Source organism: Sorex fumeus, unplaced genomic scaffold, assembly GCF_029834395.1.
Source record: "Sorex fumeus unplaced genomic scaffold, SorFum_2.1 ptg000051l, whole genome shotgun sequence".
Classification (NCBI taxonomy): Eukaryota; Metazoa; Chordata; class Mammalia; order Eulipotyphla; family Soricidae; genus Sorex; species Sorex fumeus.
The window spans coordinates 19,405,961-19,420,556 of record NW_026606108.1 but is presented as its reverse complement, the minus strand read 5'-3'; the positions used below and the strand labels follow the sequence as shown (position 1 = coordinate 19,420,556).

At 42.4% G+C, this 14,596-nt stretch overlaps 1 protein-coding gene across 1 annotated transcript in view; it reads right to left on the bottom strand.

Annotated features, from left to right (window-relative positions):
* HSD17B4 (hydroxysteroid 17-beta dehydrogenase 4) overlaps positions 1-10,987 on the bottom strand; it is a 65,565-nt gene extending 54,578 nt beyond the window's left edge. Inside the window, exons 1-3 of the mRNA XM_056124288.1 lie at positions 10,845-10,987; positions 6,248-6,301; positions 857-964 (exon numbers count right to left, since the gene is read on the bottom strand). Coding sequence (XP_055980263.1) covers positions 857-964; positions 6,248-6,301; positions 10,845-10,902 — 220 coding nt within the window. The 5' untranslated portion in view covers positions 10,903-10,987. The remainder of the gene's footprint in view (positions 1-856; positions 965-6,247; positions 6,302-10,844) is intronic.
* Positions 10,988-14,596: the final 3,609 nt, after the last annotated feature.

The window sequence follows — 14,596 nt, the reverse complement described above, 5'->3', positions numbered from 1 at the left end:
CTGCAATACTTTAAAAATATTGGGGGGGACTAGGGAGCTAGTTTAATGGACTAAGAGCATACATACTGCAAGTAACTCTTGAGCATTGCCGGGGGGGGTGGGGGTCACAGAAAATGAAAAGGAAAATAATTTAAAAGATGAATATAAATCCCAAACCTCTGAGCACTGCCAGGTGTAGGCCCCCCACAAAAGAAAATTAAAAAAGGGAAAAAAAATAGGGGGCACAGCAACAGTATAGCAGGTGAGGTGTTTGCCTTGCATGTGGATGACTCCGGTTGGACCCCTGGCATCCCACATGGTCCCCTAAATCCCACCAGAAGTAATTCCTAAGTATGTAGCTACAAGTAATTTCTGAGCACCAACAGGTGTAGCACCAAAACCAAAAAAATAAGAAAAAAAAGTATCTAGGGCTGGAAAATCAACTTAACAGGCTGTACATGATTTCATGCAGGAAACTGGAGTTTTATCATACCACGAGGTGCCCCAAACACTGCCCAGTGTGGTCCAAAAAGAAAAAAAATATTGACATCTTAAAAAAGAATAATTTAATGATTAAATATTAATTTCTAAGCCCTTTCTACCTTAAACAAGTCTTAAGAATAAAAATATATTCATATCACATCTATAATAATTGATTATGCCATGTGCTCATCAATAAAGTATTAAATAACAGATTAAATTAAGATCATGAAATAACGCATATCAGAAGGTTAAAAAATCCTCACATATTATACAAAGAACTTTGGCTAACATATAAATCTAATTTCAAAATTACACTAGAATGTTCAGTTACTATTGTAGGCAGCAACATCAAAGGAAGATAAAAGAAATAGTATAATTCTTTCAAATAACATACCATAGTTGGCCACTGCTTTTCCACCTTTCCTTCTGATTTCTTCAACAACCTTATCAGCGGCTGAGGAGCCTTTACCAACTCCCTTGAAGTCCCCTCCTAAGTCATTCACTGCAAAGCAAAAACAAAAGTTAGTTCCAGAACGTCAAAAACATGAATTAGAAATTAAATTCTGTTATTGGTATATTTCTCCAATCATCTGCCCAATTTCTTCTTACCCTATCCCCATTACAAAATTACCATAAAATGTATACTTTCAAAACGTGCTTTTGTTTGTATTTTAAACATTTTCCCTTTTTATATTAGTTTGCTTTAGTTTATTACATATTTAAATAATTTCAGAGATAATTGTTCCTAAATATAGACAGTAACAATAAACATAACAGAAGAAAATTCATATCAAGAATTATTTAGGTTATTTCTTTTGGGGCCACACACCTGGCAATATAATGAAATTTTTAACTTTGTGATGAATTGGACATGACAACCGCTTTTGGAGGGAGGATGGAAAGAGGGAAGGAGGCAGGGAAGATGGAAGGAAGGAAGAGAAGGAGGGAGGAAGGAAGGGAGAAAGAAAGAGAGGGAGGAAGGAAGAAAACACACAAAAATCACTTTAAGAAAACAGTATAGTGCGTCCTCAAAAACTGAAAACACACTACCATAAAATCTACTATTCTGAGAAATATTTGAATTTCAGAGTGAATATTTCTTTAGTCTTTAATTCATTAGAGATAAGTTGAGGATGCTAAGTCAAATAAAGGGGCCAGAGCAACAGTACAGTGGATAGGGGGCTTGCCTTGTACATGGCCAACCACGGTTGGTTCTATCTCCAGCATCTCATGTGGTCCCCCGAGCACTGCCAGGGATTCCTAAGCACAGAGCCAGGAGTAAGCCCTGAGCATAGCTGGGTGTGGGCCAAAAACAAAAAGAAAAAAGAAAAAACTAAGAGCATAAAGAAAGTTTAGATCTTAATACTACTAGATTAATGATTACCACACTTGAAGGGGAAATTTTTGTTCTACTTAAGAAAGTTTTTTTCAAAATGGGTAACAGCTGCCAAATGGTGGATTTCGAGGTACAAGAGAAAAGAGTCAAAGCCTAGTACACTTATCAACTAAATCAAATGAAGTTAACTTTTTTTTATTAAGGAGATGAGTTTTTCGAAATGTGAATGAAGATAAATTTTTTCTCACAACACAGTCCTACCAGTCTTATTGTGAAATTTTAAAATGCTACATTAATACAAAATAACAGAAAAATTTATTTCTTGCAAGAAAGAAGATTCTCAAGAGAAAATGCATACTAATTGTACATTTCTGTGAATTATTCAAATAAGAAATAACCAGTGGGGAAAAAAACTCAAGATTTTTAAAAATGCACCTAACAAGTCCCTTAAATACCATTTTTAAGGCAAAGAAAAACTGAAAAGCAAACTGACAAAAGCAGCATTCAAGTAAAGAAAGAACTGCCAATACAACACCACCCCCAGGTGGAAAATATTCAAAGTGCACCAAACAGTTAAGCACCTGAATTGCAAATTACTGAGATCAATAATGTGAAATGGAACTTTAAAAGAATATTAGAATAGATTTATTCAAGACAAATCTATACTCAAGAACCTGTTAATACTAACCCTGTTCACTTATTCCACTACAAATAATTACATGATAGGGATGACAAGCGTTATGCACTGGATGCACATGCCAAAGGCCAAGGAGAACCAGACAAAAAGAGAATTTTGCAATCCTACACACAAAGAAACATATTCCCACTGTGTGATACCGCCAGCCTTCAACATATGGATAAAATTCTGATAATAAAATCATCATCTTTTAAATGGTGGAAAGTACATTTGGCATTTTCAAAGTACTTTTAGGTACAATGCTGCATGTGATTTCCTACAAACTTTTAGAAAACTGGCAGGAACAACTGTTTCTAATTTCAGGGCTGGTCTCGAGAGGTTTGGAGATGTGCTCTGGGCTACAAAGCGAAGGATGCCTTCAGAAACAGCAAGATCTAGACTAGAGGGGATAGAGCGATAGCACAGCAGGTAGGACATTTGCCTTGCACGCAGCCAACCTGGGTTCAATTCCCAGCATCTCATATGGTTCCCCGAGCACCACCAGGAGTAAATCCTTAGTGCAAAGCCAGGAGTTACTCCTATGCATTGCTGGGTGTGACTCAAAAAGCAAAAAAAAGATCTAGACTAGAAACCACCAACCACAATGCCACTGCTCTGTCAGTGCTATAAGCAAGTTTTTTTCACCCTAAGAAGAGCACAATCATTTCCACTACAAAAAACAGAAGGCACCTCTGCTTGAGGAAGGTACATTGGAGGCATTAAGATAAAGGTTATGGATGGTCTTCTCAAAAAAACCATCAAAATACCCCAACTTACAACACAGTCATCATAAGTCCTCATGCAAGTTCCGGTTTACAAGGTTAAAGCTTTTGGAAGGTAGAGAACTTGGCCTATTTCTGTGATTTTAAATGAATCAGGGATTCAAATACTCATGTGACTATAAATAAATCAGGTGTTTGAATCACCTATTCACAGGGATCATGGAATCAGGTGACAGAGTCAGGATACGAAACTTGCCCTAACTTCCAGGGAACTTCATTTTGTCCTCTTTGATTCACCAACTGGCCATCAAGATCAAGGGAAGATTTAAAACACAAGCTCTCACTGACCACAGGCTCTAGCTGACGGGAGGTAATCACAGTACAGAGAAGGAAGCTCGGCAGTCTGCTCTGAGCAGACTATCAGTGCACTGGTCCAAAGGTCAACTTCTCCCGGTCAACAATAAAATATTTGACTTTTCTCACTGTCTAAGAAAGGGGGGTGGTCTCGCAAGAACACTTCGATTTTCGACATTTATATATAAACAGCATAACTGTGCCAAAGGTGAGTGGCTGGAGCCAGGTCTTTTGATGTTTCTTCAGGTTCCATCTTACTGGCCTTGGGGCTAATGTGTTACCTCACATTTCCACAAATAAGAAACTTGCTGTCATAGCAGCACAGATCAACACCTCTGAGCAAAGTAAAAGGAACAAGAGACCAATATTGGTGCATGTGAAGCAACCTGGTATCTGTGCTGTAAAAGCGAAAGAAGAGGAGATGAGATGAAGGAGAACATTTGTTGGCCTAGAAAGATCCAGGTAAGTCATGGCAAAAAGGTGGTAAGTAAATATTAGTCAAGTTCTGGCAGTTTCACATGAATTGACTCCTTTCTCAAACTAAACTAAATCCGGTTGCTCAGCTAATATTTTTCTAAGATAAAAATCTGCTTTTCTGGATTTTTCACCACTTGCTTTAATACCACCTTCTATCATCAGATAATGAAAAAAATAAATAGCCTGTTCCCATTTATCTTTCCCTCAGAACTCAAGAACTCATCTGAGAAATCTGATTCAAACACATACTGCTGCATTTTTTCTGTTATAAACAAAGTTATAAACTCCTATCTTAGCCATTTAAAAAAAATAAAACCCAAAAGTGTATTCAGAGACACTCCCAGAGACAAGCTGAGAATCCCAGGACCTACGCAACCAACCAAAAGCCTGTTCATCATTAGAAGAGCCAAGGAACAAAGTCGCCTATTTGCACCAAGGCAATGTGACAGCAAATATTCTACCTCGGTCCTTCGAGAGGTGCAAGGATAAAATTAAGTCCCTGCACTTACAGAATTAGTGAGAACAATGTATAAAAAACAGAACTAGGGAGAATTCAATGGCCTGAGCACAGGCTTTGAATCATAGTTCTGAGTGTGGTCGCAAACCAGTACTGCATGGTCTCCCCAGCATGCTGGCTGCAAGCAACCACTGCCTCTGCACCAAAGGAGACCCCGGAGAAGTTATGCCCTAAAAACAAAAACAAACAAACAAAAAAAGCATATAATGTAAAAGCTACAAGGAAAGAATAAGAGAGGGAGGGAAGGAGGAAAGGAGGGAGGCAAGGGAGGATGGCAGGAAGGATGGAAGGATGGAAGGATGGGAGGGGGGAGGGGGGAGGGGGGAGGGAGGGTTGTCTTTAGGCCATGACATGAACTACACTCAGAAAATTTGGCAAGCTAAACTGCACACTACACATCCTGGTAAAATACCATACTGTTAAAGTGTGTCCTTGTCCCTCTACCGAAAGTATGGAGACTACTCAAAAAATTAACAAGAATCCCCATATGCCCCAGTAATTCCATTACTTGACATCCATCCCAAGAACAAGAAACTACTAACAGGAAAAGATGATGCACATCCACGCTCTCTGCAGCTCTATTAACAAAAGGCAAGACAGAGACAATCCAGACACCCATAACAGAGCAGATGAAGACAATGTGGCACGTACACACCATGGAGCTCTATCAGCTCTAAGACGAAATCCTGCCTTTGCTACAACTTGGATGAACTAGAGGGGGTTATGTAACGTGAAATAAGCCAGAGGAAAGGACAAACTCTGACTGACTGCACTCACAGGTGGGACAATATGAAGCAAAACAAGGGAATAGACAGCAAACCACGAACTGACAACTGACCTCAAGATATCAAATTACAAGACAGCAGGGCTGGAGACAGAGGAGGAATGGAGAAGATTAGAAATGACATACAGATGGTGGAGGGTATGTGTCTATAAGTGACTTAAGGAGGGTTTGGGGCACTTTGGTTGTGGTGTAGGTGCAGTAGTTTTGTACACTAAAAGCATAAGTATTATTATAACCATGTTATCTCACTAATAATAAAGGATTTTTCATTTGTCCTTGCCATAAAAGCACACTGGGCCAATAGCAACGACGATCTGAAATAAGTTATAATAAGGCAAAGCCTCGGGGTCCTTTTCTTAAAGCTTAGTTGCACATTCACACTAGGGGAACAGTCTACTGAGCTGAAATTGCCTTTAAGAAACCCAGGAGTTTGCCTACTCTTCTGTTATCCTTGTCTCCATACGGTATAGAAAAACTGAGGCCAGAGGGATTGTACAGGGATTAAAGCACATGCCTGGCACCCAGTCAATCTTGGTTCTATCCCTGACACCACCTGGTCCCTCAAGCATCTCTGGGTGCAGCCTAGACGTCCCTGAGCACCATGAGAGAAGCCCAGGTGAACCCAGGCATGTTAGTGTCCAGGCAACAGCTCATCCTTGGGCTCTCAGATGCTGGCCGAGTTGGTGAAGAATTTCCAGGAAGTGCCCCCACGCCGTCTGAGCATCTTCTAGGAGAACCTCACTGAAAAGGCAGTTACAAAATGAGCCTAGGGGGACAAAGTATGAATTTTCTTTGCAGAAGCAACTTTTATGGAATCAGACTGTGACAAAGTCTTTGACATAAAGACAAAACAGCTGGCATGTGAAGATTGAACTCTCATTTTAAGCAATTAATTCAAAAGAAACTTCGGTCAACTTACCAACAACTGATGCACCTCTTTCTGCAAAAGCCAGGGCATAGGCTCGGCCTAACCCTAATGAGAAACAAATTAAAGAGAAAGTTGAGTAAATGAAGAAATGTTAACATAATTGGGCGGGGTGGGGAAATCACCCTTTTTAAGGTGACTTGTTAACAATCACATTATAATGGCATAATCACAGTAAAAAATCTTCATTGATACGCTCAAGCCCCATTTCACCTTCCTACGGAGATAAGAATGCTGAAACCTGTATTTCCACCTACCACTTTATGCACTCCACAGAGCTGGCAGAACTCCACATGTGAACTGGATTGTATTTGCATGAAACCTGGGGATCTGGGGATGAGGCAAAAGCCGCTTTCCTACAATTTCCAGCTTTCCTACAATTTCCAGCTGCTGATTTCTAGTTACAAAAAAAGCCTTCTGGCAGCTTTCAAAATATTCACAAACAGTAGATATGATGGCACTTTCCTGGATGAACTAGTTCCCCTAGTCCCTGGACAACAATCTTCCATTATCTAGGCCACTGGTGTCCACAGGCTGCATGGGCCTGGCAGTCCCCTGGCAGCCTCAGAAACCTTGGCCAAGTCTATATTACTCCCCAAAGCATATGAGGAGAAAACACCACATTGAACTCTTTCTCGCTCCAGTTATCTAGGGATTTATTTCTATACACTAGGCTGAACCTTGACAACGAACCCACCAAACAACCCAAACCAAACAAACAAACAAAAAAAAAATTCACTTAATTCTGATTCAAAGATACAAGGAACAAAAGTATGCAAAATTAGGAATGTGTATGAATATATACATGACTTACAGCTGCAAGCTATCTCAAAAAGACTACATAAGAAATTAGCAATTAGTGATTACTTGTGGAAAACAGAATTGTGTAATTAGCAATCAGAGGTAGAAGGCCCTGCCTTTAAATTGCATTCAAATTTCCCAATATGTCTATTTTTTAATTTCTTTATTTTGAGAATTCTGTGATTTATAATTGGGCTGGAGCGACAGCACAGCGGGTAAGGCGTTTGCCCTGCACGTGGCCGACCCAGTTGGCCCAGGTTCTATTCCTCCGCCCCTCTCAGAGAGCCCCGCAAGCTACTGAGAGTATCTCTCCCGCACAGCAAAGCCTAGCAAGCTACCCGTCATGTATTCGATATGCCAAACACAGTAACAAGTCTCACAATGTTACTCGGCCCGCTGGAGCAAATGATGATGACCAACGGGAGGACAGTGCAGTGCTACAGTGATTTACAATGTTGTTAATAATGGTTTCTCATGTACATATTGAGAACTTTCCTTTAAAAGTTCTTATTTTTAGGGGGCTAGAGAGATAGTACAGAGGGTAGGGCGTTTGCCTTGCACGCGGCCGACCCGGGTCAATTCCCATATGTTACCCTGAGCACCGCCAGGAGTAATTCCTGAGTGCAGAGCCAGGAGTAACCCCTGTGCATCGTCAGGTGTGACCCAAAAAGAAAAAAAAGTTTTTTCTTTTAATAAGAACATCAACACCAAACTGAATTGCCTAACTTATGGGGCTTTTCTAAAAAGAACCCAAAATAGGGGCAAAGGGGTTAGAGAATATGTAACTGACATGGTTTAATGAGTATGCATGCATGGACAAACAAATACACCCATTATCCCAAAGAACCCAGCATAAATTACCAAAAAAAAAAATTCTTTTTAAACATAAATCTATTCTAAATAAAAGAATTCAGCCAACACAGTAACCCTTCTCACATTTTATTAGATCCAGGCTGATGCATTTCTAAATACGGGACTTAAGAGAGGAAACAAAATATCATGACCAGAATGCAAAAGATTTGATAACAGAGTAGAAAATCGTCGAATGAAAATTGGGCAGATCATCAAGTGATCTAGCCAGGAATGTCTCAACATAAAACCAGGCTACACAACTCCCTCCAATGATGTCCCAATCTGCCACACACCGAACACACTTGTGTAAGAAGTGAAAGGTGAGTTTCCAATCCCAGCTTCCTTCCTTAAGCTGTTCATGCTTAAGATAGGTAAGGGATTGTTCATGTCTCTATGTCTGTGCAGATAGGAACATTCAATTTTTTTTAGCCATTTACACTTTTCTTAACCATCTGAACAATGATTTTGGAGAGGGTGGGCATACCAGTAGAGCATGGAGTGCCAGGAACCAACCCCAGCACTCCTGCAGGCAAGGCAGTCTCTTGAGCCCTTTGGGGTATCTCCCAGCCATCTCCATTTTGTCTTTTTTTTTTTTTTAGCTGAGATTCTATAGTCTACAATGATATTAATAGTGGTGTGTCACACACATAACCCAACACCATTTTGTCTTAATCAGCTCTTGAATCCTGTACTAAATCTCTCCCACACCGAAACTCAAGAGCCCTTGACCCTCCATTTGGGGTTGTAACCGTCATTTCTTTAGCAAGTCAATTTCAAGACTTTTTCCTCCAATAGTACTGAGGGTTCTCGGGGATTTTAGAATCCTCTGAACCCCCAAGTTAATAGTTCACCAATCAAAGAAATTCAAACCACTTCCAAATCCCTCCTGCCTTCCAAATCTACCCACACACACTTCTCACTATCTCCAGATTTGCACTGTTAATCCTCTAGTCAACTCAAGTTCAAAACAGCCAAATGCCCTTCTTCCACTGCCCAGCTCTGCCGCAATTCCATGGGCAACCACAAACTGATAGACAATTTACTGTTTCCATTACGCCACCAAGCATGGCAAAATTGTTTCCCAAATGCCTGTGCCATTTTTCACCTTTCATCCCAAGTCTCCCATGCAGCCATCTTATATCCCAAGCTAAACCACAGTAGTGCATAAATATTCTTATTCATTTCTAGAATGTGAGCAGGTTGGAGTGACACAGGCACTGGCCCACGAGGCATTGATGAACTGCTCCAGGCTCCGCACTGACTGCATTCTGTAAGTACCACTCTCCAAATGGGAACAGGAGTTCCTCTGGCTCAACAGTCTACACAACTGAAATTAGATCTCAATGCCCTTCCTCCCAGTGATGGCCTCCACAGCCTCATCAACTTCACTACAAGCTGATGTTCCTTCCTCACAGCAGCATACAGTTTATGGCTAAATCGATAACAATCACTGCAATCCAGGTGATGAAAGTTTACTGGATTCGTTAAAACATGAACCTGTTTGTGAACAGGGAGAGCTATGTTCCTAACTACCTACTCACAACTCAGAAATATGGCACAAGATCAATTTTCAGTGGGTTGCAATCTTCACTTGATCAAAACATTTCTGGGTGTACTGTATTCAATAGGTACCAAACCGTGGCTGTTTCAAATATAACTGGGAGCGGTGTATATGGGTCTGGAGTTTATTTCATAAAGTACAGGAAAAAAAAAAAAAGAAAAGAAAAAGAGGGGGGCAGGGCAACAGAACAAATGCCAGACTGGAACAGGACCCAGGGTTTAGTCCCCCTCAGCACACAGCAAAGTGTAGTCCCAGTGACCCTCAGCACTGCCAGGGAATGCTCCGTCAAAAAATAAAGTAAAACAAAACTGAACGCATCAGTTATCTCTATCCAAAGCAAAGTGTAAACAAAACGCTTTCCCCAGAAGTTAACGAGGTTGGAATAACTACTGGATATAACTATTAGAATAACTATTGGTAAAGACAGATGTAAATTTACTTGGTCAGTAACTAATTCTAAAAGCACTTCCTAAAGGTAAAATAAATGCAAAAATCCCTGGAATAAAAATAAAAGCCTTTTCCACAAGGTGACACGGTTTGTGTCAATGGCGATGTGAAAGCACCTCTGGATTGACAAAAGCCCATTATCGGTGACTTTAAACACAAAATTCAAACAAGGAGCCATCGGCCCATTCTAGGGTGACGGCACTGCGACCTGTGCAGTGGAGTCACGTGTGCTTCCGGTTTATCTTCTCCAGAGGTTAAAAGTCACGCTGGGGGGAGGGGGGGCGGTGAGGGGGGCGGAGGCGGCCGGTGCAACAACTAATTGCACAACCCCAGTGGGACTGGACCGGCTGGCGGGGCTTTGGAGGTGGTGGCTGCCGCTGTCTTCTGCACGAAGTCTAGGCAGGCGGGCGGGCGGGGGGGGCGTGCTGGACCAGGTGCACCCCGGCGTGGACCCCCCGCGACGCCCCGGCCCAGCCTGGCCGTGTTTGACCGCAGTCCTTTCAAAGCGGCGTTCTTACGAGGCTGTCACCTCCTGAACTTGGGAGCCGAGCCGAGGGCCCGGGCCAGAAGGCTCGGCCGGGTGCCCGCTGCAGAGAAGGGCTCTCAAGGACTTCGAACCTGCCCTAGCGGGAGGGAGGGGCGGAACCGGGGGTCTGAGGCTGCCCCCCACGGGCGCGCACGCGAGACGGGGAAACTTTCGCCGAGTTCCGCGCCGCGCGGTCCGGCGCCGCCTCGCTGCTACCCGCGAAGTCAGGGGGCACCCGCGGCCCCTGACGCCGCCGCGACCTGCCGCTTCGGGACCCCACCCGGGCCAAGCCGACCCCCCTCTCCCCCCACAGTGCTCCGTGCTGCCGCTGCGGCGGCCCCCGAGGACCGGCTCGCGTCTCTCCCCGCGGTCCCCCCACCCCCGACCCCGCTCCGCGCACTCACCTCCCCCCGCGCCGGTGACCAGTACCACCCGCCCGTCGAATCTCAGCGGCTGGGCCATGAGTCCGGCCTCTTGCCCCAAAGGCACGCAAACGGGCCGGAGCGCACTAAGCGGGGCGCCCCGAGCTCGAGGGGCGTCGCGGGCAGCACTGAACGTGACCTGCCAGCTTCTGGGTAAAAAAGGACGCCGGGGTTGGTCAGTGCGCCTGCGCCGAAGTCGCTGGCACCCTGGGAAATGTAGTCCGGCCCGCCTCCTGCGGTTGCAATTGCCCGGCCAAGGAGCTTGGCCTGAAAAGGTCATTTTGTTGTTAGCAGTAAATTGCTGCCTCTGCGTCCTAAGTCTTCTCATCATTAACCCATCAACAAGCGCTTTCTGGATTTAGGCACTGGCCCAGAGAAACTGCAAGCAAGCTCCTAAAAATGAAAGGCACCCCAAAAATGAAAGATCTTGAGATTGGTAAATATTTAATGTAATCCTTCGACCTCCTGCAAGAAAACCAGCTGGGTATGATCCAAAAACGCAGAGCCCTTGAACGTCCACACTGATCTCCAGAAAATATTCGCAAGAAGCAAAATTTTTTAGTTAGTGCTCCAAAGTGATGTTTGCCTCTGTATACTGAGAAATCAAGTGGGTAATTTAGTCATCTAATTTTTATTAAACATATTCTGGTGCTTGACACAGTTTTACGATAAATAATGTAAGGCCTTTCAAAGTCAGGTGATAACCCTTTTAATAATTATGCAACAGGTAAGTCTTGGGACACTTGTGGATAAGTATGTTGATAAAACCAAAATAAGCTATTCATATCTATGCTGGGGAAAAGAAGACCTTTCCAAAAGATTTGGAAAACTATCTTAAGAAGTGAACTCTAAAAATGAAGAAAAACATTGTTGGTGATGGAAATAAGAAATTACACTATTTGGAAGAAAATGTGCATTAAATCTGCATTACCAAGCAGAGTGAGAAGATCTTGGTTATGTTTGAATTTTATGCTGAAGGTGGTCTTCAGCCTACCTATTTTAAAGAACACACACACCTCATAGAAATATTTTTCTACCTTAATGTTGAGGGTTGATTGAAGATAAAACGAAGAAAACAAACTTATTGGGGAAATTTTTGGAGGCAGAAGGCCAACAAGATGGTAAAGAGGGAAACTCTAAGATCCTATTAGAAATTGGATCAATAGATCTTTGTTTCTTATTAGACTTGGAGGAGGGAACAATTAAAATAACTTCCATATTTCTGAGTTGAGAATCTAGATGAGGGGATATTCGTGAAAATAAGGAATGGTGGTAAAGAACAGCTATGGTCTGACTTCAGTGTGCAGAGAAAACAGAAGCAATGACCTGGAGAATTCTACCATACTGTTTTAGTTCATGAGTTCAGAGAACTTGGTTTCTGTGCTCAGTTAATAATAAAAGTCTCCCTGTAATCCCAGTCTAAGTGTCCCAAGAGCAGTCTTCTCAGGGAAAGCTTTGCTCTAAAACAGATCTTACCTTCCTCATTATTTGTCCTCATCTGCCTTAGAATTTTGAGCCCTGAATTCTGGAACCCCTGAGCAAATATGAACTACATTAAAAATAAACGTGACAATGAAGATAGAAATGTGAATCTTGCTGCACCAGAAGTGGGAATGTAAATTGGTTCTCTGGAAAAAGGATGGACGTTCCTCAAAAAATAAATTAAAAATTCAGCAATTCTACTTCTGGGTGTTTACCCAAAGAAGAGTAAAATACTATAGATATTGCTATGCTCATTATAGTATCATTCACAATAGCCAAGATATGGAAGACCCTTAAGTGTCCACTGAAGAATGAATGGACAAGCCTGGGACATGGGAGAGAAATGGAAAAATGCAGAGGGCAGGGGTACAAATCATAGTGACTCTAGTTCAAACCCCAGACCATATTCCCAAGTCTCCAGCATTGCAAGGCCCAGGAACTAAAAAACTAGCTTTCCCAGTTGGCTAAGTGTATCTGAGCACAGCTTGAGAGGTGTCTTCACCAAAAAGAAACTGTGTGTGTATGTGTGTGTGTGTGTGTGTGAAACTCAATTATAAAAAAGAATGAAATCTGCCATTTATGACATAGATTGACCTTGATAGTAGTATGCAGTGTAAAAAAAAACCTCAAAGAGTGACAAGTACTATATGCTCTGTGGCATCTATAAAAATAAAGGATAAAACTGAAATAGCAGATACCAATGGGGAATAAATCTGGGAGATGGGTCAAATGAATGAAGCAGCACAAGAGGCACAAACTTCCAGTGAAAGAACATATATAAAGAAGATGTAAAATTAATTGGAGGCTGTGATCAGTACTGTGGTATTACAAATTTGAAAGATGTTAAGAAAAGGTGGTAAATCATTAAGGTGATGATCATTTCTCAATGTGTACAAATGTATAACTGGTCTGGAATTAAACTCGGTGCCGGAACACTTACCTTGCATGTGTGAGACCCTGGGTTTGCTCTACGGCCCTGCAAGAAATATATAAAGTAAATATATGAAACAAAAAGTATATTGTGTTGAATTTTATTTCAATATTAAAAAAGAGAGCCTTTGTAAAATACTAAGCATGCTGAAGGTTGTGTCTTCACGGGCTCTCTGGACAGCTGTCTCACCGCCTGCGTTCGGTGCTCTTGAGCAGCTGTGTGTGGCCTGGATTGGGATGACTGTTGGCCAAGGGCAGACAAAGGAAGAGATGACTCCCAAGCTGGTTGGTCTTAATTGCAGTTTATTCCAATCCTCTCTTCATTCACTCAAGTCTCTCCTCTCTGCCTCTCTCTCCAACTCCCTTGCCTCCTACTCCCTAGGAGTCTGGGCTGACACTCACCCAGTCAGGTAGCCAAATCAACCTAAGAAAGCCCTTCCTGAGGGCCCACCTAGAAGGCATTCTAAAGCCCTTCCTGACTGCCCAAGGGCAAAATACATCCTAAGGTGTTTTCCTCTTTCCCTCAGTCCAATAACTATCAACATATCAGTACTAGCTATTTTTGTATGGACACAGTAAGAGATAACATTGAGACTTGTAGGGCAGTCTCTCCTGGGAACATCTTGCCACAGACTCAGACTACAGCGCTCAGGCCAGATTAATCATTCCTAACCCTAGCAGGGTCCAAATCTAGTTATTACTTTTTGGATCATGATAGCATTTGTCCATGACCAAGCTCTTAACTTATAGTTAAGCATTATGGCACTTTGGTCAGGCCCATCTTGATGCCAGGGGTAGCACATAGCTTACGGTTTGCCCTGGTTCTATTCAGTCCCTTGTCGGGACCCTGCTTTTAGGGGCTCTATGAAGTAAAGGCAGCTGAAGCTTAGGTGAGAGAACAGATGCACAGGAGGGAAATATCACTGTGAGTAACATTACAAAAGCATGTCTTCTTGTGTCCATACGAAAAGGACACTGCCCTGAATAAACTATGCAAAGGATTTAGGGACAAGAGAAAAACAATATTTACAAGTCAACAGAGCGCAAAGAAAAGTTACAAACAAACACAGAGAAATGGGAACACTGTGATGGGACCAACCCAATAAACCCAAACTATCTGAGGCTATGCAGGAAGGACAGAACAGTGTTATCCTACAAGCCTTGAACATGGCCATAGGGAAATCCAAGATTCAAGGCTTAGCTTATGTAATATCAGTGCACAGTGATCATTAGCCCTCTATTTCATGCCAAAAACACTGGTGTAGATGCAATGACTGAGCAGAGTCAAATTTGCTCAATGCAGATCCCACAAAGCAGTCTAG